The following is a 27,351-nucleotide window of genomic DNA, read 5'->3' as shown; positions in this document are numbered from 1 at the left end:
TTCTGACATCCTGAAATGGTTTCAGAGACATGAAGGGCAAACCAATCCTAAAGATGTATTTTTTTTTTCCATATTTCTTGGGAGGTGGTCCTCTGGCTGCTGACGTGATGAGACGGCCCAGCCCCCGCTATAATGTGCAGGGGAAAAGTCCGGGCTCGGGGAAACGGGCTACAGAGAGGATCCGCGCGTCGCCGGAGCGCAGACGCACCAGGTGCGCACAGGGAGACTCCAAGACGCACATAACGGAAAGACTGATGAATGCTCTACGGAGAAATTAGGTTGCTTATTAAGTGCTCATTGTAATTGCTAATTAAGAGGGTTTAATTAAACTCTGATTTAAAGACACAAATCTACTAGAGCGCGAATGGAGACGCACCGATCACAGACGCTCGAGCTAAAGACGGTGCCATGATGCGCAGCTGCGACACATGACCCTCACGTAGATCATATTAACGTTTTTAAATCCACTTTGAGAAGAAAAGGCAACCATGAACTCATCCGAGCCTGTCTTGCTCTTGGATGAGCCGTGTAACAACAGCAGACCGGAGGAAGAGGACCAGAAACTTTTGTTCGGGATTGGCACGGATAACTTCATCACGCTGCTGGTGTTCGGGCTCATCTTTACGCTCGGAGTTCTGGGTAACTCCATGGTGATCACCGTGCTCGCTCGGAGCAAACCGGGCAAACCACGGAGCACCACGAACATCTTCATCCTCAACCTGAGCATAGCGGACCTCTCCTACCTGCTCTTCTGCATCCCGTTCCAGTCCACCATCTACATGATGCCGACCTGGGTCCTGGGCGCTTTTATTTGCAAATTCATCCACTACTTCTTCACCGTGTCCATGCTCGTGAGCATCTTCACGCTCTCTGCCATGTCCGTGGACCGGTACATCGCCATCGTGCACTCCAGGAAGTCCTCCTCTATCCGGGTGGCGAGGCACGCGCTGATCGGAGTGGTGGTGATCTGGATTCTGTCTCTGGCCATGGCTGCGCCCATCATGTATTACCAGAACATCTTTCACCGAGGGGAGAATCACACCTACTGCTGGGAAGTGTGGCCGGATCAGAACCAGAAGAAAATCTATGTGGTTTGCACCTTTGTTTTTGGGTACGTGCTGCCTCTGCTGCTGATCACCTTCTGTTATGCAAAGGTAAGAAAATCCACGTCTTATGAGTGATTTCATTATCATGACAGCCAATGAACCACCTTAAATAAATTCTTGCTTTATTTTCTTGTCAACAGGTTTTAAATCACTTGCATAAAAAGCTTAGAAATATGTCCAAAAAGTCAGAGGCATCAAAGAAAAAGGTATGTATGTTTTTTATTATTATTTTAAAGTGTAATGGGATTCAGTTAAACAGCATATGCTGCTGTTCAGCAAATACAGGTTAAACGACATAGATAATAGCAAAGAATTATGTGTTGATTTTGAAATGGATTAAATTTGGAGTACAGTTTCCAAAAAGACGTGCATTGTAATTATAAATGTCTAAAAATGAATTTCTGTCTTTGGCATTGCTATTAAGTATCTATTACATAAGACAATATCAAGTTTGTGGAGACTGAAACAATTCAAAAAGATTACAAAATCACAAATCTTTAAGTTTGTCAAAGGAAATGTACAGAAATCTTATCCAGACATGAATTTACCCAGCTGTTTCTTTGATATGACCACGTTTTGATAGTTTCTGGAGCTCTTGACTTGATCATCTCACTGTCTCAGAGCAACAAAGCTGCTTTTTTCTGTTATGTGAAGTAATTTTTCTCTTGAAATAAACTCCTTATCACAGGTAAAGCAGTGTTGTTATCTCAGGGTAATGACATTAATGAGTCTAGATTTGAAAAACAACACGGAGATTCCTCAAAATGAAAGGAAAATGTAGTGAAATAAGATGGTTTTATGTCTGCTAAGGGCTCAGAAATATTGTCAAAAAGATTTTAATTCAGGGGAAGTTTGTGTGTGTGTGTGTGTCTGTGGGGTGTGGGGTGGTGGTGGGGGTGGGGGTGGGGGGGTGGGGGGGGGGGGTCATCCCTCTAGTGCCTGAATGAAAAAGTTGAAAATGTACCCACCTCTCAGTGTTCAAAATGTGAAAGGGTGCCCTTCCCATGGACAATGGACACTGATTAAATGATTAAATGACCTCGAGGGCACTGGTTCTCTACTTATCTAGCATCATGACCCACTACCACCTCAGAACAAACAAAATACATGCCAAATTTCTTAAATATTTCAAAACCAAATGTTTTTGATGAAAAGTCAGGCAAGGTTGGGCTTAAGATGAAAGAAATTTGCCTCTAATTGGACAAAATCTGGTAAAATATCCTCTTAGAAGCCTTTTAAGTGGGTTAAATGTGGTATAAAGTGGCCTTCAGGGAGTTCTTCCTTTGACTTTAATGTGGTAAAATTCCCTAAATTGCCCTTCCAATGGACAATGTGTGTGCCATTTAGGGTGCCCTCTTGGTGTTCAAAATGTGAAAAAGTGCTCTGTAGGGTGTCCCCCATGGACAAAAAGCAATTAAGTGCCCTGTAGGGTAGTGGTTCTCAGCTGATTTGGTGTCAGGGCCGACCACCACCTCTTTAATGACAAATTGCAACCCAAATTTAGAAAATTCTTCAATTGAAACCAAAAGTTTTTGATGAAAAATCAGGCAAGGTTGGACTTCAGATTAAAGAAAAGCTGTGATAGAACAAAGTGTGGTGACTTATATTTAATTTTGGAACCAAGGCTCTAGGGTGCCCTTCTAGTGGGCAACATATGGTAAAGTGCCCTCTAGAGTGCCTCTAATTGGACAAAATGTGGTAAAATATCCTTTTAGGTGCCCTTTAAATGGACATAATATGGTAAAGGGCCTTTCAGGGTGTCCTACCAGTGGCTAAAATATGGTAAAGTTCCACCAGGGTGCCATTTAAGGGGATAAAGTATGGTTAAGTGCCCTTCAGAGTGTCCTTCTAATGGCTAGAATGTGGTAAAGTGCCCAGGAAGCCTGTCGTGTTAACAAAATGTTCCAGAGTGCCATTTAGGCCGTCCCCCCATTTTGCAAAATTTGGTAAGGTGGCGTTTAGGTGTTCAAACTGTCATAGATTTCCCTCCAAGGTGCCCTTTAAGAAAAAAAAATATTGTAGTGCCCCGCAGTGTATCCTTCTAGAGACTGAAATGTGGTAAATTGCTCGCTAGGGTTCCTGTTTAGTGGACAGAATATGTCAAAGGCCCCCTCTAAGGTGCCTTTTAAGTCTACATGTGGCTAAGTGCCCTTCAGGGTGTCCTTCTAGTGGCTAAAATGTGTCAAAGTGCCCTCAAGGGTGTCTTCCATTTTGCAAAGTGTAGTAAGGTGCCCTATTAGTGGACAAACATTGGTGCAGTCCTTTAGGGTGCCATCTGGGTGGACATATTTTTTGACATAGTGTCTTGCTGGGTGCCCTTTAGGTGGACAAAAATGTGGTGGTACTAGGGTGCCCAAGGGTTTTTTATCCATGAATGTATTATAACTTTTTGTGCACTGGTGCCCCACTGCACTCAGCACGTTCCATTTTATGATTTTCATCTCTCCAGCCCCTCAACCATCCTTAGTCTGGATGACGATGATAACCTTTTGAACCATATAGACATTATGGCTAAAATCATCTGAACTTACCCTTCAAAATGGCACACAAAGCTTATACCTCTATAGAAATACTTTATATTTATCTCAGTCATTGCCTTACATGGTTCACATAGCTCCAGCTTTTTCTCCTCTTGACATATGGCTTTATTCAAAGCTAAGGGTCAGAACTCTTGACCTTTAGGAAGTTATATATCACATCTACACTGACTGACAGCCAAGCACACATTATTCAATAAAGAGGCAGGTCTCGTCTATACTGTGGGCTGTAACATTTCCTCCAATTCAACAGTCAGATATCCATCATCTTTGCTTTTCCCAGGGGCCAAAATGATTAATATCAATGTTATATTGCCTGGTGTTAACTGATATACTCATGCAGAAGTGGCCAAATAGCTGTGTGTCATCAAACTGCCATTTATGCTTTTCTTGGTGAAGGTCATTAAGCTTTCCAGGGAGACAGTTATCAGCTGTCGCCTTCTTGATAGCTGATCTGTCTGTCTGTCCATCTATCAGTAAAGTGTTTTTCACAGCTGGTTAGTATAGCAGCCCGATCTGATAACAGCTTTGTACCATGAAAGCAAGAGTACAGGCTCCTGGTCTGCAGGGAGGGGGAGGAATCAACATGCATGCTAATGTGCTTTTATGTGTTCCTTCATACGTTATTGTTTTATTGCATAAGCCTTAGAACAACATCAGAAAATGAAAGAGGAATGAGGGATTTTCTGATGATTTACTGTGTCAAGCTTTTATCACAAGGCTGTCAGAGTGATGTTCTCTCATATTAAACAGAGCAATGCTCCAGGGCTTCAAAGCCAGCATGTTATACATAAATCATCTTGTTGGGGTAGTGACTCTTTAACTAATGCTGTAGAAAACAAACTGAATGAGAATAATGTATCGGATACATCACATGTGCGAAATTAATGTGTTGTGCCCAAATTGTCACGAGAGTGGCAGTGCCAAAAGCTATGGCAGCTTGTCTGTCTTGTTCACTAATTTTATATCAACAGGGACAAGATGCCCTTTATCCAATCTTATCAGTTAATCCTTGAGTCTAAGTGTTGGTTTGTGCCTAATTTGGTGAAAGGTCCCTCATTGCACTGTTGAAAATATTTTCTGATAAGATTTGTAGTTACAGTTACCTTGACCTTGTCTCTCCAAAATGCAAATTTTAGAAAAAAAAAAACAAAAACAAAAACCCAGCTATTTGAGTGAGAAATCACTTTTACGAGACAGGAAAGAGCGTGAGGCCTAAAGCCCTTCACCACTTTCCACCCCCCTCAATAATACAATCAGTTCATTTATTTTTGTCAGAGTGGACATGAGTGCCATTTTTTTGAGAAATGTCCTTAAAACATTCCTGCAATACCACAGTCACTATCAATGTATTGGCATGAGGCCCAATGCAATTTAGCTTTGACCGCTAGAGTCTAAAGTGCTTGTCCATGAGGCTGAGTGGATATTTAACATTGACCTCATAAGTCTAAAGAGTTAATCCTTGAGCCAGAGTAGATGTTTGTGAAAAGATTGGAAAAAATTCCTCAAAGCATTGCTGCATTATCGCATTCACAAGCAATGGGCATGAGGCATAATGACCCTGACCATTGACCTCAGAAGTCTAGTAAGTTTATCCTTCAGTCAGAGTGAACATATGTGCAAAATTTGTGCAAGGGGTGAACATGAGGCCTAATGGCCTTGATGCCCAACCAGTCCCCAGAGTGGACAAATATGTAATTTTTTTTAAAGAAAAGCTCTTAAAACATTCCTGTTATATCACAATCACTATCAATATTTTGGTATGAGGCTTAGCAAAATTTGCCTTTGACCGCCAGAGTCGAATGAGTTTGTCCTTTAATCAGAGTGGACATTTCTGTGAAAATATAAAAAGAAATCCCAGAAAGTTCTCTTGCAATTTTAAGTTAAGAAGCAATAGACAAGAAGCCCAACATCCTTGACCTCTGGCCTGTGGTGTTCAAAATCTAATCATCTCATCCCTGCATTCCAGCATTATCACGCTGACTAGTTAGACCCATAATCTAGAACAGAGATCTATAAAGTCTTATGAGTAAGAGTATAAATATATGCTAAGTGTAAAGAAACTTAGTGAAAAAGTTATTTTGATATTACACCAAAATTGAATCAGTTCATCGTTGCATCCTTGTGGACTTTTGTTCAAAGTAAGAAGAAACTCCCTGTCAGCATTCCAGCATTATCATGTTGACTAGCTAAGAGCATTGGGCCTAATGATCAAGAACAGTGACCGCCAAAGTCTGATGAGTCAGTGGGTATTCTGCAAAGTGTAAAGGCACTCAGTGAAAGAGTTATTCAGATATTGCACTGAAAAGCAAGCAAAGCAAAAATTGAACATGAGGCCCTAATACCTTTTGATTTATGACTCTTTGAGTCCCTCAAATCATTGCTAAAATATTGGGTTCATTAGCAATGGGCATGAGGCTCAGTAATCCTTATCACTGCCCTCCAAGTCTGAGTTCTTCCCTGAGACAGAGTGGACCGTTATAAAAAGATAGGAGAAAATTCTTCAAAGCGTTTCCGCAGTATTACATTCACAAGCAATGGGCATGAGGCTTAATGACCCTGACCATGGACCTCAAAAGTCTAATGAGTTTATCCTTGAGTCAGAGGGGATGTTTGAGAAAAGATAGGAGGAAATTCCTGAAAGCATTACCATATTATCATGTTTAAAGCAATGGACATTCTGCACAATGATCCTTGCCACTGCCCTCCAAAGTCTGAGTCTTATCCTTGAGTATGGGTGGACATTTCTGCAAAGGTATAAGAAAATCTCAGCTAAGAATTTTTTAGAGATTGCTTAAAAAAATGGCAAGTTCATTTGGATAAACAAATTGAACACATGATGCCTCTGGCTTTGCAGTCATAGAAGCATGAATAGCCATCCATGTTATAGTGAAGTTTGTGGTGTTATCCATAAGTGAATGGTTGTCAGGTTGTATCACCAAATAATGAAATGGAATGTTTAATTAATAATTTTAAAGCAACCTTTGTCATAGATTATAGATTATGACCAATGCTGTAATGGTGGCATAGTTCAAGTCACTCAGATAAAATTTTGTCCTCTTTCATTTTTTCTGGGTTTATATCTAGATAAAATGATGATGAAGTTGTAGGAACCATCACTGCAAAAAGGAAACAGCAAAAAGCTGTATGACTTCAAAAAAGCAGCATCGAGTAACCTTTGGGTCCTTATACATTTGGCCAAATGTCAGCCATAGGGCAGTGCGTTTCTGCGTGCAGTCCTATTGAAGGTCAGCGTTTAAGAAGCATGAAAGGGTGAATATAGATTACCACCACCTGGCAGAGCAGGGTTATGTCATTTCTCTCACAGAGGTAGAGATTTCCTTCCTGGGTAGCTGCTGGTCGTTGTCTTTGCTGTGTGGTTATAGCTTCTTGGCTGAAACATCAGTGTTAGATGTGACATAATTGTTTGCCTTTTTGATGATAGTTATTTGATGTCAGATTGGTGCAGCTGGAGATTTTAAATGTTGGCTGAAGTATGGTTTCAGCCTCTGGACAAACCTGTGATCGCTGCCTCTGGTCTTCATGCAAATCTATGTTCCAGATGTGGCTCATTATGTTTGTCAAAGATGTGGAATTGTACTTGTACTGTGACTGATTTCTGCCTTCTGCAGCTCTCAAGGTCAAGAAGCGTCGCTCAAAATATCAAGCTATTTTTACATCCCAAACATACTTATCCAAAATGAAGTTAGAACTTAAAGTGCAGTTACCATTCAACTCAGAGGCTGGTGCTATATTTGCAAGCCCTTTTTTGGACTGTCTTGAAGTGCTAGCCATCATGTCATACAAGTAAAGGGTGCATTTAACAAAAGATGAAAATCAAACGATACAAAAGACCAACTGCAGAAGGCCTCACAGTGTCCTAGAAAGTAAGTGTAGGAAATGTGTTCAAGTGTCTAATCAGTACTTTTGTACGGCTCACTTCAGTCTCTGAGCTCACCAGTAGTCCTGTTAAACAAAATGTCAGTGACAGCTGGGAAGAGCAAGGTTACTCCCACTGCTCCTGTGAAATATGGCCTAACAACCCTCTTATCACCCTCTGGCACCCACAGTGGGAGTCAGATGAATTTAAATGTGAACTCAGACTCAAATTCCACCAAAAAACTAGCTGTAAATCTTTCCTTATCTGTCTGGAACTTCTTTGAATGAAGATGTGACAAACAAGCTGTACATAAATCTCTTCCCCTCTGGTTTTATGTTGTGAACAAACTGAGACAACTGAACATTTGTTGATTTGAATTTTTTGGCCCCTGATTAACATTCCTGGCAGCACCAGAGTAGTGGAAATCATTTTTCTTGGCAAACGAGAACATTTTTTTGAGTTTTCCATGTTGAACAGGAGGTTAAAAAGTCAGTATTTAAACTTTATGTCTTGAAGATTTGTTTCTTTGATATAATTCAGGGACCCCATAGATGGTTTATTATGAGATTTAAAATTCTGTCTAATCTTCTTTAAATTGATTAAAAAAATCCTTAAATAGAAAGGGAAGAAATTTTTTCTTGGACTACACTGTTAATTTTTAACTGATGGTCATTTTCATGGTACTACACTGTGTACTACTCTACTTTGGTACTCCAATTGAACATCAAAATTTAACATTGCATATTCAATTCTTCATGGATTTAGCAGCAGATCAAGGTTGAAAAGTTCTGATCTATTTTCAAACCTACATGATGGTTCATTGGATCCAGAGGGAAAAGTCGATGAATTGTCAAGTGACCATCTAAAGCCAAATTCAGACCAAAAATTCACATAGAGAAGAGTTGAAACAACTGCCTGCCTCTGCAACATTCTGAAAGCCTATCAGTTCACACTACTGCAACTGAAAGAGATGATGTGTTGTTTAATTGGTAATGACTCTTGCAGTCATTTAGTTTAAAGTGATATTTTCTTTGAATTACCAGCAATCTGTGTGTCTACATGAAGGACAGTACTGTTCACTAATGCACATATGTAAATGCACACACACATTAAAAGCAGATGCTGCAGGCTTGCGCTCTTCCTCTCAGTTTGACAGTTTACTTTTTTTGCCATTATTTTTTCTGAATCTTTATTATGTTTATGCATAAATTAGGTTGTATGATTACTGCATGAGGTCATTCGTCATTAAGGCCCTGTCTCCAGAGCCAGCATTTGTAGCACTGGCAGGGCCTATAACCAATGGTGTAGTGTAGGGAATGTGTGGGTACAGTATACAGAGGATACCCACAAAGTTTTAGTCTACATAGAGTATGCCCACTTTAAAATAAAGAGTATACCCTGCTTCATATTTCCATCCTGACATAGGATGCCGCAGCAGACTTGAAAACCTACCCTCAAAAAAAGATGAAAATGATAAGCGATGTCAGTTTCTATTTCGCTATTGTTAGAGGTCCTGCCCCTTCTTGGTTTTGATTGGCAAGTGAGGGAAAAGTTACATTAATAAACGCAGTGCCATTCCAAAAGTTAAATAGTTTTCAAATGAGAGTGTTTTAACAATGGCAACGAAAACAGCTGATGCTAAAGGCATTTCTTTCTGCCCAGGGCGCAGAGCGCTCATCAGCTTTGAATTGAAAAAATGCACTGCCATGGTGACAAAGGCACCATTGAACACAGGTCTTAAAAAGCTTAATACCTGTAACACAAGGTGCACATGGTTTTTGACCTGTTCACTGAGCTGTCTGTTTATAAAATAAAATGAGACATAAAGGAGCAGGGCTGGACATGTATGCATGCATGCGATTGTCATAAAAAAAAACAAAAAAATCAAAAGCACTAATCATGAACCTTTAATTATTTTCTCTATAAATGCATAAATGCTGACAGCCCTACTTCTAAGATGACAACCTTTTTCATGACTGTGCCATATAGTCTGCATTTAACCTCTTTAAACCTATGGCTATAGTAATGGCTGCATTGTATTCTGGTCCACTGGTAATTTACATTACAATATGAACTACAACATCCTCAATAAACGAGCAACATTTGTACCAAAAGTTGATGCAAACAATGTAAGAATCCCTTCAATATGCATACAGCTGTTAAAAGCTCATCACTAAAGTGTTAAGTAACTTCAGCATTTCCTACTGTAACAGTTCTCTGTGAAGCAATAGAAACGTGTGGTTAAAGATTGTCATATCTATTTGTTTCTTGTTTATTATGGAGCCAGCAAAAATTTTGTGCAGTAACGAAATGAGCCTTGAATTATAGAGAACATCGTATCAACATGGCTGGCTTTAATGCTATTGTGTTTATATGCCCTCATATGTAACAGATGCATTCATCATTTAATCATATTATTATATTGTGCTCCTCTAACAAAGCAAACAAGAAAAACCTACAGAAACTGAAGATTTTTTATGTAATTAGCCAAAATCCAATGACAAAGCATGTTTCAAACGAAAGAGTGGCTGAAGAGAAGAGGCTGTGAGGCCTGATTTTTATTAGTTCCTTCTTCCTGTGGTGATGCTGTTGTTTGTATTAGCCTGAATGATGGCTCTCTGAGGGGCGAGGTGGACATATGAATGTGTTATGGAGGCTATCCAAACAAAGAGTGGCTGTTACATATAGCTCCAAGAAAACTGTGGGAACCTCTCCCTGATGCAGTGTTTGTATGTGTGTGAGACTGTGTGAGGCCATTTCAAAGGACAATATTGACCTTTGAGGGTCCAGACGGGGGAGTTTTCTCTAATCTGACTGCTTGGGGCTGCTGTCATTTTAGATTTATTGTGTTGATGATCAATACCGCACTCAGCTGTGTGAATTATTATTCCTAATCTCTATTTGCAGAGTCGACTTTAAAATGTACAATCTGAGAATGCTTGTTTAGAGCTGGTCAGAAACCTCCTCTGATGTCCAATCCATATTATATTTTGACCAAAGCACAACAAAACATTTAATTAAGACATGAAAGGGTCTGTGTTAAAAGGTGGAAACAGGGTATGAAATGTCACCTTTAATGAAAGCAGGTCCAACACAAATGATTTCAGCGTGCTTCCTCTGACAGAGCTGCTTCCTACTGTTCTAAATCACATCTTTGACAGCTGCAACCATTAAAGGTGTAGGTTGTAAGAGCAAAATGATCAAGTCTACCTTAAAAAAATACTTGCCTCCTAGAGGAAAGGGTGTCTGCAGAGGAGGTAGATAATTCTAAGTCAATTCCACACGAGTGAACTGTTTCCTGCTCAGTATCTATTTGATTAATTGTTAATTAAAAGAAGATTAGGGTGGGTTTAAGAAAGCAAATAGAGATTGTTGGGTAAGACCACTACACTTGGGAGATCTGTGATTCGTAGACTCTACACTCAAAGAGATAATCTTGCCACTTTATTCAGTTTTGTGTTTCAAATACTGGACAAAATTCAGTCCAGTTCATTTAGACCCTTTACTCAGTACTTAGTTGAAGCACCTTAAGCAGCCTCAAGTCTTTTGAATATGAGTTTATAATGTATGAGTTTTGCATACCTGGATTTGGTGATTTTCTACCATTCTTCTTTGCAAATCCTCTCAACCTCAGTGAGGTTGCATCAGATTGAGGATCATCAGTGGACAGCCATTTTCAGGTCCCTCCAGAGATGTTCAGTAAGGTTCAAGTCTGGGGTCTGGCTGGGCCACTGTAGGACATTCACAGAGCTGTCCATCGACTGTGTGCTTGGGTCATTCTCGTTTTGGAAGGTGAACCTTGGGCCCAGTCTACGGTCCTCGGTGCTGCAGAACAGGTTGTCATTGAGGACATATCTGTACTTTGCTCCATTTAGCTTTCCCACATCACCCCCACAGCATGATGCTGCCAACACCATGCTTCACTGTTGGGATGGTATTGCACTCTAAAGAGAAAACTGTGAAACTATTTTATAAAACTGCTTCAGCTGGCAACAAACAACTGAATTAAGTCAACTCGACCCAAGTTAACAAGTTGTAAGAAGGTAACTTGAGTTGTAACTTGTAAACTTGAATTAAATAAACTTGATTCAACTGCTTGTTACCAATTGAAGACAATTTTAAGTTGACCAATAACTTCTTTTGAAGTGTGGGATGTGCGGTGCTGGTTTCTTCCAGACAGAGGAAATTAGAATTGAGGCCAAACAGTTCAATTTTGGTTTCATCAGACCAGAGAATCTTGTTTCTCACAATCTTAAGGTCCTCCAGGTGCTTTTTTTGCAAACTCCAAGTGAGTTTTCATGTGTTTTTCACTGACAAGGAACTTCCGTCTATCCATTTAGAAACTGAAACGGACATAAAGAAAGGACAGACTTCCCTGCCAATGAAGTACAGGGCCATCTGTGGGAAACAATACAATTATTTTGATTGCCTTAAACCACTTTGGCATAGCAGGTGTCAGAAAGCGTGATTACCTGCCTGGTGCAAAGTTCACTTAGAAAATGTGTTGAGATTTTTAAATGACTGATACATCTGACTGTGAAGAGAACAAATGAAATAATTTGTAAAAAGAATACCACTTGAATATATAGAGGTAAAATCAGCAAAGAGAAGCTTTAAAAATGGAATTCATGCGCTATCTTGTGCTGAAACAAAACTGGGCTGGCTAGAATCCCACCTCGTATATCCTGGCATTATACTGATATGGAAGACATTAGGGCTGTCAAGATGAATCGAGTTAATTATGACTAATCAAGGTCCACAATTAGTGCACTAATTTGTTTAATTGCGATTAATCTCATGCTTACTGTCTCTTTCAACACACTTTGGTTGAGGCATATCACCATCTCCCTACTGTCACAGTGATATAGAATAAGTCCTCCACTGCAATGTCTCATTTCACAGACAGCTCAGTGAAAAATCAGATGTCTTTTAAACCTTTACTTTATTTACGATATACTAACAAACATTTAAGTATATCCTGTCCCCTTATTTCCTTTAAAATTCAAAACAAGCTCCTTTTTCTGTGGTTAAGTTTATGTTAAAATCTTTGATCTACCTGTAAAGGCAGGTCTGTGTCCACAGAGGAAGTCAGTTACCCTTAGTTTAAGGCTGTAGAAAAATCCAAAGTGTCACATGACCAGGAAAAGATAGTGGGAAATAGGGGAAAATAATGGAATTTTAAAATGCATTAAAAAGGGTGTAATTAATCGCGATGAACTACAAAAATCCTGAGCTTAATTCGGATTAAGAATTTTAATGTTTTGAAAGCCCTAAAAGACATTAACACGTCCATTTGCATAGTTTTTATTCAATTTATTTATTGCAGTGCTACTTCAACCCAGACCTGTAAAAAAGTAAAAAAAAAAAAAAGTAAAAAGTAAAAAAGTTTCAGTACATTTCTCATGATGAACATGTTCATATCACAGACACAAGGCTAAATATTTGAGCAAGTAAATACACAAACCATGTGAGACATGGCCATGAAGGAAGAATAAGATGCCATGTTATCACATAATGTGTTTACCAAGGCAACACGGGGCTACAAATTCATTTTAACCTAAGTTATCAAAGCCTGTAATCCTCAAATGTCAGTGAGTTATTAAGTCCTGGAACTGAATGAATGTACTAATGTCACCTTTTTAAGCAATAAGGTCATGCTATGCCATCTGCAATTCTTTTCTCATTGTTGTGCTTTGTGTGACATTCACTCATAAAATATCACTGAATTTAAATCAGATGTATACATATGAATGTGCAACATGATAGATGACTGAAAAAGTCAGACAAGAGGTGTTTGTGCAGGTTTTATATCTACTTCCCTTGATCAAAACACAAAGAAAGCAGATTTCTAATAAATGTCAGACTCCTCGGGTGTATTTTCTCTTACTCATGACTGGAAATAATTAGTTCTGGACTGAATCTGAAAGTCTGAAATGCAGTGGAGAGGCTCTGCAGATCAGGCAGCATGTAATTAGTTTTGATGATAACTTTCTCAGGCTGTCACGTTGGCTTAAGTCATGACTTAAAGCCCAACATCTTCTCTTCCTCCTTTGACATTTAAATCACTTTGGCATATTGGATATTAAGTTATCAGATTTGATTTGAAATGTGTTTGCTCTTCATTTTTACCTCATTGTGTGAATGGATGTAGATGCCAACTGTAAAACAAAGTTTAATTGACTCTTTTTGCATTAACTAAACAGATTAATCACATTCCTCATAGAAAAGTTTCTCTGTTATTCCAGGCATTGCTTATATCTTGCGTCAATATACTCCAAGTGCTGATTCTTGTTTCACAATCTTATCTTGACAAAGTGACCTAAATCCCAAGGCTTCACATGTATTACAGATGAGAAACCTGAATGCAAGACCCCTAGGATCTGTGTAGCCATGGAGGCTTGTGCAATATTTAAACAAGATAAATGGATTACTCAGATTTTCCATTATTTTCTTTCCATACACGTGTTCCACACCCTCCATGCTCTAAAGGTGAATAATTGATTAGCATGAGCATCTGAATCATGGCTGTTTCTAATATGAAGGTCATGGAAATACTTAGAGGGGCAGAGGAATCTATTTATTAAATAGTAAATCTGGTTACATAAATAATGTGCTGCTGATTTTTTTCCAGTTATTCATTCCCCCCCCAAATCTATTTGAAAATGATTGCAATCACGACATCTACTGTTTGAATGCAGAACAGTTAACTTTCACGTCCTCAATGTAAAACTGCACTAATTAACTACTTCATTTAAACAATCCTGTAAAAAGACTCACTTTAAGTCACAAACAGAAAGAAAAGTTAGCAGTTCCATGGTTTCATGTGGCTAATATACCATAAGATTGCTTCAGATGAACCCAGCCCTCAAGTAAATGGCACAAAGCCAGGTTACAAAAAAGACAAAAGGCATATTTTGCAGACATATATCAGTTACATCTTAATATCTTAGCAAATTAATTTTTGCCATTCACTGTATAAAGGCTATGACTTTATATAGCTAAGAAAATAAAAAATATATTCTCTAAGGCACTGATCATCAACTTAGAGGGCCTGAGGTGGCCCTCAGGCCCTCTAAGATTCCTATCTGGCCCCCAGAAGATCATTAATTCCAGAAAAGGAGGAAAACAACATGTTGTGGTCTTCAAGGCATCTTTGGCTTCAAATATCTGCAGCTGTTAAATTAACCCCAAAATGATGAATACTAAAATCATTTTAGAATGACTTAGCATTTAATCTGTTTTGATAAAAATTAACTTGTCAGCCATGTTTAAAAATATTAAAAAACATATTTTTAAAAAAATGGGTTGAGACTGGTGGAAATATTGCAAAAAACATCCAGATAAAGTGGTATTAAGGGTTTAGAGAGTGGGGAAAATGGATGGAAGAGTGGCACAAAGGGACAAATATTGGCAGGACAAGTGGTGAAACAGGTTAAAATGTGGCAAAAATTGGCAAAAGATGAAAAAGGGGAAAAAGAATCATAAATGGGTTAAAATGGGAAAAAATATAACAAAATAGCCTGGCAAAGTAGTGAAAATGGGTTAGGGTGGCACCCAAGGGCAGCAATTGGCAGGAAAGTGGCAAAAATTGGTTTAAAAGTGGCAAAATTAATCAAAAATGGGTTGAGTGGCATAAAATGTTGCAGAAATAGCCCAATGAAGTAGTGAAAAGGGGTTAAAAAGTGTGAAACATGAGTTGATGTGGGTGCTACAGTAAATCATAATTGAGGAGGGCCCATTCTCTAGGCTTTTCAGGGGCCCAGCCAATCCTGTGGGCAGGCCTGTCTCCTTGTGGCCTGCTGCATTATAGATAATAGGGATAGATCTCACTGTTAATGCCTAAACATTTTCTGCGTTTTGAAAGAAATACTAATACTAATATGTTTATTAAGGAAAATAATTTTTATAATTTGGTTGTTTTAAAGTCTGGCCCTTAGAGTCTCTGTCAAGACTGAATCTGGCCCTTGTGCAAATGTACTTGATGAGTTCTGTTCTAAGGCCTTTAATGAGGTAAAACCTATGAAGAAAGATGGCACAGTATGACTTATAAGGCATCACAAGTGAACAGTGCAGTAGATAAATGCACTTTGTATTCAGTAAATCCTGTGTTTTTTAAATAATAGATAAAACTTTGATCATTTTTATTTTACATTTTCTATGTGAGGCTTCCAACAAAGTTTATGATCTATCAGTACTCCAGAAAACTTAGTTTCATAAATTCTTTCATTTTCAGCATTGTTTAAATTCAGTTTTACATCAGAGTTGGCCCTCTTACCACTGCAACATAACTTTTGTTTTATTCTTTTAGTGTTAACACATCAAAGCAAATCATTTATTTAAATCAGTTTTATTTCTAATGTTTTCAGATATTTCTTGATGTTCCCAATGGAACAGAATAAGTTAGTAGCATCTGCAAACATTACAAACTTTTATGTTAGTTACTTTACAAAGGTCATTCAAATATAGTATAAATAACTTAAGTCTGAGCACTGATCCTTGGGGAACTCCAACGGTTACTATTTTAAGATGAGATTAAGCACATACTGAAACCTATTATTCAAATAACTTCTTAACCAAAGTTGTGCTACACCTCTTATGCCATACTGTTCACATTTTTGCAGAAGTAAAGAGCAACGTGTATGTAGATAGAGGGTCTTTTAGTAAGTGCACATCTTTTCTTTGTGGTACAAATATCTCAAACTATTCTATTTACCATTATGTATTCATCTGCTGCTGGGTAATAATCAGGCAGAAAGTATACTTGTTAATACTTTAGTCTGTACTGAATCATGAAAAGAGGCAACTGCACAACTATCCAGTGGAAGAAACACAAAATGAATATTTGAGGTGTAACAAGGCGGATTTTAGTCCATGAATGAGCTAGGCAAAGCTTGAATTGAAGCACAGATTTAATGGGAATGGGAATAAAGCCCACTTTACAAAGTATTAGCTTCTTAAAACCTCCTTTGTTCCTTTATCTAGACAACACTTACCCTAAGTATATCATTAATATCATCACTGCTGTCTCCACTAAGAGCTCTTATTAATCATTCTCCCTCTCTTTTCTTCATGGCTCTCAGACTGCTCAGACGGTCCTTGTGGTCGTGGTGGTGTTCTGCCTCTCTTGGCTCCCTCATCACGTGGTTCACCTTTGGGTGGAGTTCGGGACCTTCCCGCTGAACCAGGCCTCCTTTGTATTACGGGTGGCCGCCCACTGCTTGGCCTACAGCAACTCTTCAGTCAACCCGGTCATCTACGCTTTCCTGTCAGAGAACTTCAGGAAGGCGTACAAGCAGGTGTTCAAATGTCAGATCGGTTCGAGTGACTACCCGCTCAACGACATCAAGGAGATTCGCAGCAAAGCAGACACACCACCTTCGACTAACTGCACCAACGTCTGACTGGCACCACTAAAACTATGAATGACGCTGTAACTCAAAAGAAGTCGGTAACAGAGCCAAAAGATGTATTTTCATGGATGCTCTGATGTTTCGTTGGATATCGCTACAGCTGAACTATTCCACATAAGCGCTGTTCATTAAATGTGATCTAGAAGTGATGGGAGGACTCCCTCTGGTCGGTCTGTTTCCTGCTTTGCCTCTGTCGTGATAAAGACCTGTTCAATCAGAACTCAGGAAGCTGATCCCCTCTCTAGATTGAGCTAGTCTAGACTGTAATCACTACATATGAATATCACATCACAGAAATGTTATGGCATCTAAGTTTAAAGTTGAACGGCTTAATTTCCATCACACCAAAACAGTAAATAAAATTCAACAAGATAGACTCAAGAAAAATAGAAGTCATTCTACACTGAACTCTTTAGTTGAACTGAATTTTATTTTGATTTCAAATTGAGTTGCACTACAGTTGCTCTCTGTATTTAGTCGCTTGTTGCCTTTCTTGCTAGGAAAGAGACATTTTGAAGAGCTTTGAAAAAACAGACTGTCTTGCTTTACCACCATATTATCAAGAATGTACAAGTCATTGATTTAGGCACTATTGTCAGAATGTTTCACAATGTTAAGCGGACCGTGTTGAATGTACATATTAACTGCACTCAAATGTTGACATTACTATTAAGAGTTGGAAAGGACTAGTTTTTCCATGATTTCAAGAAAAAAAAACATTACATTTTCAAAATGACAAATGAAGTGCCATGCTAATCCTGGTTTGTTCTTCTGTATGGACTTCTTCTGTATATTAGAGATGTTAATCTTTAAGTCTTGCAAGTGATTCAAATTTTTGAATTAGATTTAGTATCGATTACAAATTCACAACAAATTCCGTATTTCTTATAAAAAGGGACTATTCAGTACTACTCCATCCCAATGTGCACTAAGCTGTATAATATTATTTGACACATACAATCTTAATAAAATATGTTCAAGATAATGCATTTTGTAACCTATTGGTACTTTTTTATCATCTGGTTATAATAATATTATTGCATTGAAAGAAAACCTTAAACAAGGATGACATTAATTCGTGCTTAAAATACACAAATATAGATCAAATGTGTGGGCTTTATCAAGAAAAGTATTTATTTATTAGTAACCAAAAAAATCCTCATCTAAAGCAGTGATACTCAACGTCTGGCTCTAGTGGCTCTTTTAAGTCTTACTTAGAAAAATCTTTGGAAAACCTTTTAGAAGGCACATTTTGACCTCAGAAATTATCCTTTATGAGTCACACTTATCAGTTTATTATATATGTATACAGTATGCTTTAAATGTCTAATTTAATAGTCAACCTTTCTAACTGATTTGCTCTAAGCATGCTATTGGTTAATTGCTCCTTTGCTGCCATATTTAAATGGCTTACCCTGGCTGTGCTTTACTGATCCCTCTGCAAGCTGCTTTTTGCAACACTCCTCCACCCCAGCTCCTCCTTTATGCAATATCTATCAATGTCATTCTGTAGTTGTTGATGCCTGCTCTAATTTGGGTTTATTTCTGCCTCTCTCCCTGCCTCAGGCTTTCTTTGTAGGCACAGAAAGAGCAGGAATGTGTGCTGGTTCTACTCGATGCTTTCCATGTAGGCTCATAGTAGGGCAGTGGGGATCCCAGAACAGCCACATCGCCAAATCTAAATAACAGAAATAAGAGCAAATTAATAACTAATAGCTGATAAAGAAAAACGTTTATAACCACACATGATGTGTGTTTCTTCACAAAGTGGTTCAAACTGAGTTATCTAATTGAGAATTGTTAAAAGAAAATATGGATATATTATTGGCGTCACACTCCCACAGTTGAATTGTGGCTCTTGCAAATGTATTGTTTCAACAACTTGGCTCTTCGGTTGAGCAGGGTTGAGTAACACTGATCTATAGCCTTTACTGAGGATGCAGTAGGAGTGCAGGTGTTATAATTCATCCAGTATCCGTGTTAACTGGCGACTCAGCTGAAAGTGTCAGTGGTTTTTGTAGTAACCACACTGTTAAAATACTCGACATTTTCTGCAATGTCTAAGACATTTGTGGAAGATATGAATTAATGAACCACACAATGAGGCTTTTTAAGCTTTTCTGTTATCACGATGATGGTCACCGGTTAATATGGTCGATTGTTAAACTATAGAAGGAACAGAAAAATGTCTCGCACACTACAGGGTTCCAGAAGTCCAAATTATTTGTTGCACTAAAGCAGTGACATTTCAAGCACTGCCGCTCTTCATCAGAAGAGCAGCGGTGTGTGGGACTTTATTACTTGTTCAACCATAACACCAGTCTTTGACATGAAACAGATGATAGAGCCTGGTATTTTTACTGTCTGTGTCGGTCGCCAGTTGTTTGCAGATGTCTTACTCTGGGGCGATCAGACCTTGAGGGGTGCTCAGCTCCTCATCAAACTGTGGCACACACAGTTCCTCACAAGAGTGCAATTCTCCTGTTAAACCACTTAATTCATGAAAAACAGGAACAACTACCTGCCCCATGATGAGCCATGTTAACCCCATTATGTCAACAGTGTTTTGAAGTTTTGAATGCACATTGTCTTGTCACTTTGTATCTCTAAATGGTTTAATTATTTTTTTCTATTGTAGGTTACGTGTCCTTTTACCATTCATTTATTTACGTGTCTGTTAAGTTGAAAAAACAGAACTTGTCTTTTTCATAATCGACCACTGAGTTTTCTGCCACTAACTCAGGAAAGGATCAAAATTAAGATAAATGAAGACATGTTAAAATTCTTGTTTATTTACAGCCTCTTGCTCTGCTGATAATTATTTAGAGGTGCTAAGAGGAAATTTGGGGGTCACCTGATACTACCTAGTGAGCCAATCACAGGGCTAGTGGTCTTGTAGTTAACATATTTTGGACATATTTGGCCTACTGTGTAGGCTTCTACATAGGTTCAAGGCTACATAATCCTATGCTATGTGGCATCTTACATTCTATGTAGAAGTATAAATCGAACTTTAGAGTGGAAACACGGAAAGAACGAAGTCCTATAGAGCTCAATAGTGTGGTTGTAGAGGTGAAAACCCCGTTCATTTTCTTCATGCATACATGCTTTGATTCGCCCACAATCTTGCCTGTTGGCTGTTGATGATGTCTGTTCATGTTTTCAAAGTAAGATCAATAACTACTCAAACTATCTATTACGACCAAATAAAAAAAAAACTCTGCAGTGATTATAACCTTGATATGAGGTGTTGATACAGTTTTAAATATGGAAAAGTTATCCCGAACAAGCACAAAATGAATTGCAACGGATTAAGGGACACGTAGCTCTTTTAGCTTTATATGTACAGGCTTGTACAGTTGCCTTTTTCTCTGTTTTCAAATTTTTTTTGTGCCAAAGTGAATGTTTTATCGTCATGAGTATGTAGGTAGCTGGTTAGCTTGGTTCATTCATTAAAAGGGTTGTAATAAGAATTTTACAGAATGACTATGGGGGATATGAATGGCAATTTTTTGTCTACTGGAACCAGCATAGCTGAAAAAGTGGGTGAGCTCCATAGACACATGCATAAAACACAGCTGAGCTGCGTGTGTTGGCACCTAGACTTTTCCTGCTGTTGCATGGATGAAAAACTTCCTGCTGTGAGGGACCTCAGTGGGAATAATCTAAATAATTGGCAAAATACCATCATCCATTACTACACTGCTTATCCTGTGCAGTGTCAGGGGGGCTGTGTTTAGTTAAGCTGGTTATAGTTTTAAAATGAGTCATTTTTGTGAGACTGTCTTGCATGCATTAAACATATTCCAGACAAAAACGAGGCTGCTGTAAACAAAATCTGTCAGCCTTTTGTTGACCATGTAATCAACATGACTAAGTTAGCTACTGATAACAAAACAGTTCCTCAAAACCAGCAGGATGATGCCTAGTTAAACCTACTGTCCAGTTCTGCATTTGTAAAGCCTAAGATTCATCGTGTGGGTGAGAACTTCAGAGCTGTTCTGATGAAAAGAAGAGCTTGATTAAGAAACAAAATAAAAGTGCAATTAAATGGTTTTTACATACTATGACATGTCTTTAAAAAAAGACAATTTTTATGAAACTGTGTATAAAAGCTGTATATCACATCAATATTGTTGTTCAGCTAAATAATGCTTGTGATAACATGTATCTATGTTTGTCCATTATGCGCTGTCAACAGTTTTCTGTTTGTGTTGTTCTGTATAATTGAATCAAACTGTCAGACATGAAGTTTTCTGCTTGTTTTGCACTTTTCAAATCACTATTTTTCTAATCATGAAAACTGTCACACATGAGATCCAGAGGAAATAAAGAAGTTTTATGTTGTATACCATGTGAATGTGTTGTGCCAAGTGGTCACGTTTACTTCAGTAAACAAAACCTTAAAACTCCATGACATGAGACTGACTCTTAAAAGTCATGGAATAAACCCATTTTCACTTTCTCTATAAAAGGACCAAAGGCTACCTTCACTTTGGATTTTCAGCCTGTGGCGACCTAACTGTTTGTCATGGAGGGGAGTGTGTCTTCTGCTGATTTTTGCTGCAGCAGCTGATTAAAACCGCCTTCATCCTGACTGAAAGAACTAATCAGTGTAATCAGAGGACCCTCATCCTCTCTGTCAGCGAGGATCCCAGGAGTCAGTAGTTCCCACACAGCTGCTGAGGTGAAGTTGCTGACTTTGCTTGCTTAAGCACTGACTGTAAAGATGGGGAAGCTGCCAATACAGGACTAAGGATATTCATTTTTAAATGGGACATTAGTATGAAAATGTAATCTCTGGTATGTTGTTGTTATAATGGATAAAAAAATGAATGACTGGCCTTTCTGTGGTATATGATGTCTATGTGAAACACTAATGGAGTGTTGTTGTCTTCAAGATACCTATATAAAGAGCATATGAACAAACAAAACTCAGTGTCTTTTGAGGAATCAGCAGTACTTCCATGCACGGCAGAGTTGTGACGTAAGCAAGCAGCGACAAGAGGCCGGTGCAATTATGGCAGAAAAAATTAGCATGGATGCTTTAGTTTTATCAGAACTTGATGACATTTTTTCATTAAAAGAAAAACAAAGAACAGCATTTAGTTTTTTCTCTTCAAAAATGACAAAAGTCGTATACTGACCTGTCTACAGTTGCCATGGTTCTTGTTATCTATGGCGTTTACTCCTCAGCAGCAGCACACATCTACAACGTCACATGTTTTGCTGCTCTGATTGGCCCGTAAAGATGTGACAGTCAGAACATTCATCCAATCCCCCTCAGAGTTTTTTTTCAAAGGCTCTGCCCTTTCCCAAACACTGTCTATGGGAGGTTTCGGGTCAGGTTAGGGGTTAGCTCCTTTGCCTCACAGCAAGCAGTTTTCTGATTTGCTTCCCAGTCAGGGCCTTTTTGTGCAGAGTTTAAACGCTCTCCCTGTATATGCGTGGGTACTCCGGCTTCCTCCCACCACCAAAAACATGCATATTGGGCTAATTGGTGACTCTAGATTTTCCAAAGGTGGGAGTGACAACATGTTGTCTCTGCATGTCAGCCATGCGACAAGTTCAGGGCTTACCCTGCCTCTCACCCTCTGACACCTGGGGGAAGGGTCCAACCCCAGACAGAGGAGTCCTCCGGTTCTGGTTGTACCATATATATTTTTTTTTTTCCTAATCTGAGAGGATTGGCTTTCTAGTGAGTTCAACTGACACACCAAAGGCATCCTAGAGCAGACATAATTATCTAATTTTTCACAATTTTAAGGCTTAATTTTAAATACTTAAAAATGTTTTTCATGACTGAAATTTGGCCTAGTGGTTCATAACCCAGGGGCCTGCCATACAACAAACCTCACTTTATTGCTTTACAGGGACTTTAATATTTGAATCCTCATGTAGTATTAATTTTAAACACTCAAATTATTGATTCTTCACACAAGTGTCCTTTAAACACAACATTTTGCTACTTCCTTTCACTTTGAGTCTAAATTTGATGTATTTGCAATTTTGATTATCGACACAGTGCTTTGGGCTACCAAACTACTGTACTTTTGTGAGGTCAATGCATCACAGCAGAAATATCCAAACCCCCTTGAAAAAAAAAGAATAAACACTGCAGTAAAAGACACTGCCAGTTTTTTTTCATCTGTAAATCTTCATTAATGTGGCTTGAGAAAAAAAGAACAATAAACAATAAAGAAGAAGGAATTCCAGCTGGTGTAGCAGCCATTATGTAACATAAAAATGGCAGTCTCTAAGAAAGTGTTTGGGCGCCACTTCAGTTCAGTTGTAAGAGCAGGATTCCTATATACAAAGATGACAGTCCTCATTGCACAAGTTGCAGGATCAATTTCCTGTTTCCTGACATTGATAATGTTTAAGAAACTTATTTTATTGCAAAGTAGAGGATTCAAACCTTTCTGGCAACGCCCTTTCAATTGATGACAATAAAATCCTGGTTATTGGGGGCTGTAGAACAACAAGAATGAGCTTGGACATCTGCTCTTAATAAAGCTCAGTAATCCTGTAGTTTGGGTATGTGAGTTCTGGCTAATCTACTATGAAATATCATCTGGAATATACTAAGTCACACCAGCAGGATTAAGAAGAGCCTCCTCCTGAAGCCTGGGCAAGTGGTGTCACAATGCCTGAGTATGTTTCGTTTCCACAAAGTGGTCTGCTTCTGTTCAGTACAGTTTTCTAAGGTTCAGCACATTAGACTCTGATCTTGCCAATATTTCCTCAGCTGATGTCCGTCCAGCCTCTCTCACTGTGAAGGGAAACATGTCTCTTGAAGATATCCAAATCATTTGGCTCAGCTCAGTAGAGATGGATGTTTGGCTCCCAAATGGCTCATCAATTGATACCAGATTGGCTTTTTAAATGTGGATTAAATAACAACAGAGAATGGAGGAAAGAAAAGTGGCACTCAAACAGGAGCTAGCTACCATAGCTCACATTAAAGAGATGCTTCATTGAATAGGCTTGTTCATGAACAGCACATCATTACTTGGTCACTCACCTCACAAGGTTTATTTGGTTGATAGTCCATCACTTTTAAAATTGAGGGCATATTTTTGAAAAAAACAAGGAGTTTTGTAATATGTTAAAGGGTAGCCTCTTAGCTCAGTACATTCCTTAAGACTCTCGTCTCCCGTCATCTGGCAAGATGACGCTAGACGCTAGGAGGCCTGCGGGACAAAGTGAATTGGGATATTGTTCACCTCCATGCCAGGTAAATCAGATAAACTGTGGAAAAAATCACTGTCTTAGAAAGTGTAGTTATGGTACTCAATGTGTGCAGAATTTTTCTGTGATAATTGCAATGTACAGGTCCATTTTGAGCTATAAAGTTCTAACTTTCCTCCATTTGCTCTCATTCCTAATTTCCTTCCACTTCAACCTATTAGAAGTTGAACTTCAATTCTGACTGATGGTTTCAATCTCTTTTAACCAAAGTCCACAATGTCCATCTGTGTAGCTCCTTTAATATAATTGCTTTCTCCAATGGGAAATTGCACTCCTGCTGATTTAATACATTCATCCTGTTAATCACCTTTTTGAACCCTGCTACAATATATGAACAATGATGTTAAAGTACTTTGATAGAATATCATCCCTACATACAAACCTGTTTTATTCAAAATCATTTGCCTTTTCTCTCAGAAAATGGAATTTATCATTTCAGAATAAATATTCAAAGTAATTTATGAGCAATAGACTTTAGCTTTTATATCTGATCTTGCAAAGCCAACTTTGAAAACACATTGAGCTTTACGAAGGAAGCTTCTGATTCTGGCATCAAAAGGAAAATGTGGAAACTGGCACTGAGCATGTTTATAAGTGAGGCCATGCAGTAAGGATGCTATTTCATGGCAAAGGTTTAGTTTGAGGTCACATATAATGAGGTTTTTATACATCCATTCACTCTAATTCTCCTGTTTGTACAGATTTTTATTGCTGAGGTTGCATGGTGCACTGAAAACCATGTTTACTGTATTAATTCAGCTGTACCCTTTAGTATCACGTAGGTCATAAAGAGGAAAATTACCCTTTCTTATTTAATCTGTCAGTGCAGCACTCTGAAGTAGTTGATATAAGGATAATATCTGATAAAAGCTCCAGCTTTGCTCATCTTTATGTATTGCTACTTATATTGTAAGTTTAAAGCAAAACCTTGAACAATTCCTTTCATCACGTATATTCTTTGAATATTTTTAATGGACATTTTTTTTCTCAATATCAGTATCTAAAAGAAGGGTCATTCTCATGTCTAACTGAGGCCCTCATTTCTATAAAGAGAGCTTATTTCCAGCTTCATTTAAATAAAACAACATCCTTCACAATGGGGTACGAAAAGAAAAAAAAAAACAGCAAAGAAGGCTCCCAGCCGTCGGGTTCCCTCAGAGTTTGGTGTTGCTGATAACCCACGAGTGGAGTAGATTTCCTGGCACCAAATCAACCCAATGATCCCTGAGAGGCCTGAGAAAAACAGCCTGTCTTCCCATGATGTGCTGGGCTGGATAAATCCAGCCTGCGGACTGTTTTTCAGACAAAAATATAATAATGGCCATGAAAAAAAAAGCAGGAGTAAAATCAAACTCATATTTGGGTGTCAACAAGAGAAAATGTTAAAGAAAGTGATTTAGATACAGCTGAAAACACAACAGGCAAAAATAAACACAACGCTGTTTATAGCACAACAGTTAACCCAAATCATTACAGAGACAGTGAAAGATGATTTTATTTCTATATAACTTTCAATAACATGACCACCACGGAGGCCTGGAGGGCAACATATATGCGGCAACCTCACACCACTACAATGAAGCTGCAATAATGGGCATTTTCTTCTCCATGTATGTTTATTATATCTTTATAATAATAAAATCTAAGTTGTTACAGCACCTAGAGCACCATTGAAATGACTAAAACCAGACAAGCTTCAGCAAGAATTTAACTTCACTGATGTTTACATACAGGTATGTCTACAGTAGAGGAGAATGCCTCCCCTAACACTGCTGCCTCTTTTTTGACGGCTCTGGTTTTGGAAGTTAATTCATCATTCAAATCCTTCATTGATATTTCTCAAAATCCTAGTTTTAACAGTATTAATCCACAAAACAGGCCAACCGGCCACCAGGACACTTGTGACAATTAAACATTTGATTTGGAGCAAAAAATGGAAAAAAAAAATGGAATCTGGAAAAAGAAAAAAAAAAAGATTAAGGCACAAGACTGTGTACATACAGTGCTTATTAAAAGTATTCATTCCCTTGGTTGCTTTACTCTTTTATTGATTTTATAAATCAGTCACTGTCAACATAATTTAGCTTTACTGACACAAAACCAATTGTAAAATGCATTCTTTAATGTCAAAGTGAAAACAGATTTCAAAGTGATGTAAAATAAATAATTTGAAAAGTGAAATAAGTGCATAAATATTCACGGCCTTAAAGTCAGTATTTAGAAGATGCACCTTTGGCTTCAATCACAGCACTGAGTCTGTGTGGATAGGTCTCAATCAGGCTGCACATCAGCACACTACAATTTTAATACATTTTTCTTTGCAAAACTGCACAAGCTCTTTCAGGTTGCACAGTGGTCCAGTGTGAACATCTGTTTTCAAGACCAGCCACTAATTCTCTATTGTGAATGTGTTTCCCTACCATTCCCCATGTACCTAAGAAAAGCAGAGCCACCCCCAAAGGGGGCCAAGAGAGAAGAACAAGTAACACATTGCCATCAAAAGTCAACATAGTTTTTTAATTGCCTCACTGATAAAACCCTAAAAAAGGCCTACGAAGAATCCGGGCAACAGTTACTGTATGCAGAGGGGTCTTGATGTCCTCTCTCACTAGGCTCCTTCTTGCACAGGTCACTCAGTTTTTGAGGACGTCCTGATAAAGGCAGATTTACTCGTGCCATATTCCCTCCATTTCTTAAGGATGGCTTTAACTGAAATCGAGAGGGTGTTCAGTGCCTTGGAATTTTTTTTCTATCTATGTGTTTGCACTAAAAAAGCACATAAAATTGACATTAAATACTTTTGCTTTTAGCTCATTATTTATTCATTGCAATCTTTAATGTAATATTGGGTGGTCCTCTAATAGACAAATGTGTGACTATAGGGTGATTAAAGCAACTTTAAGTTTTACATACATATTCATAAAAAATGTGGATAAATATTCAAATATAATTTGAAATCTGTAAAAAATAACAAATTAAATTCGAATAGGACTGTAGATAAATATTGACAGCCTTACTTTATATTACAATTACCTGAGACACATTCACTGCACTCTGGTAAACCTCTATCCACTAACTGTAAGACTAGTAGCACCAGTTGGCCGGATTTCTGTTGAATCAGGTCAGTCATAATGTGGATATTTTGGCAACACTTATTTTAGCTTACA

At 38.3% G+C, this 27,351-nt stretch overlaps 1 protein-coding gene across 1 annotated transcript; it reads left to right on the top strand.

Annotated features, from left to right (window-relative positions):
• Positions 1 to 193: 193 nt before the first annotated feature.
• Positions 194 to 18,075, top strand: LOC121513898 (galanin receptor type 1-like). The gene is made up of 3 exons (XM_041793918.1): positions 194 to 1,154; positions 1,247 to 1,312; positions 16,604 to 18,075. The coding sequence occupies exons 1-3, from the start codon at positions 489 to 491 to the stop codon at positions 16,922 to 16,924; spliced, it is 1,053 nt and encodes a 350-aa protein (XP_041649852.1). The 5' UTR covers positions 194 to 488; the 3' UTR covers positions 16,925 to 18,075.
• The last annotated feature ends 9,276 nt before the right edge of the window (positions 18,076 to 27,351 follow it).

This window comes from Cheilinus undulatus, linkage group 8 (genome assembly GCF_018320785.1).
Source record: "Cheilinus undulatus linkage group 8, ASM1832078v1, whole genome shotgun sequence".
NCBI lineage: Eukaryota > Metazoa > Chordata > Actinopteri > Labriformes > Labridae > Cheilinus > Cheilinus undulatus.
Note: the sequence above shows the minus strand (reverse complement) of the source record. Positions and strands in the feature narration are given on the sequence as shown.

Bases quoted from the DNA above. Each gene is read 5' to 3' on its own strand.
- LOC121513898 (XM_041793918.1), top strand. From the start codon at position 489: ATGAACTCATCCGAGCCTGTCTTGCTCTTGGATGAGCCGTGTAACAAC. The intron at 1,155-1,246 runs GTAAGAAAATCC...TCTTGTCAACAG, and splicing joins TCACCTTCTGTTATGCAAAG to GTTTTAAATCACTTGCATAA. The intron at 1,313-16,603 runs GTATGTATGTTT...CATGGCTCTCAG, and splicing joins CAGAGGCATCAAAGAAAAAG to ACTGCTCAGACGGTCCTTGT.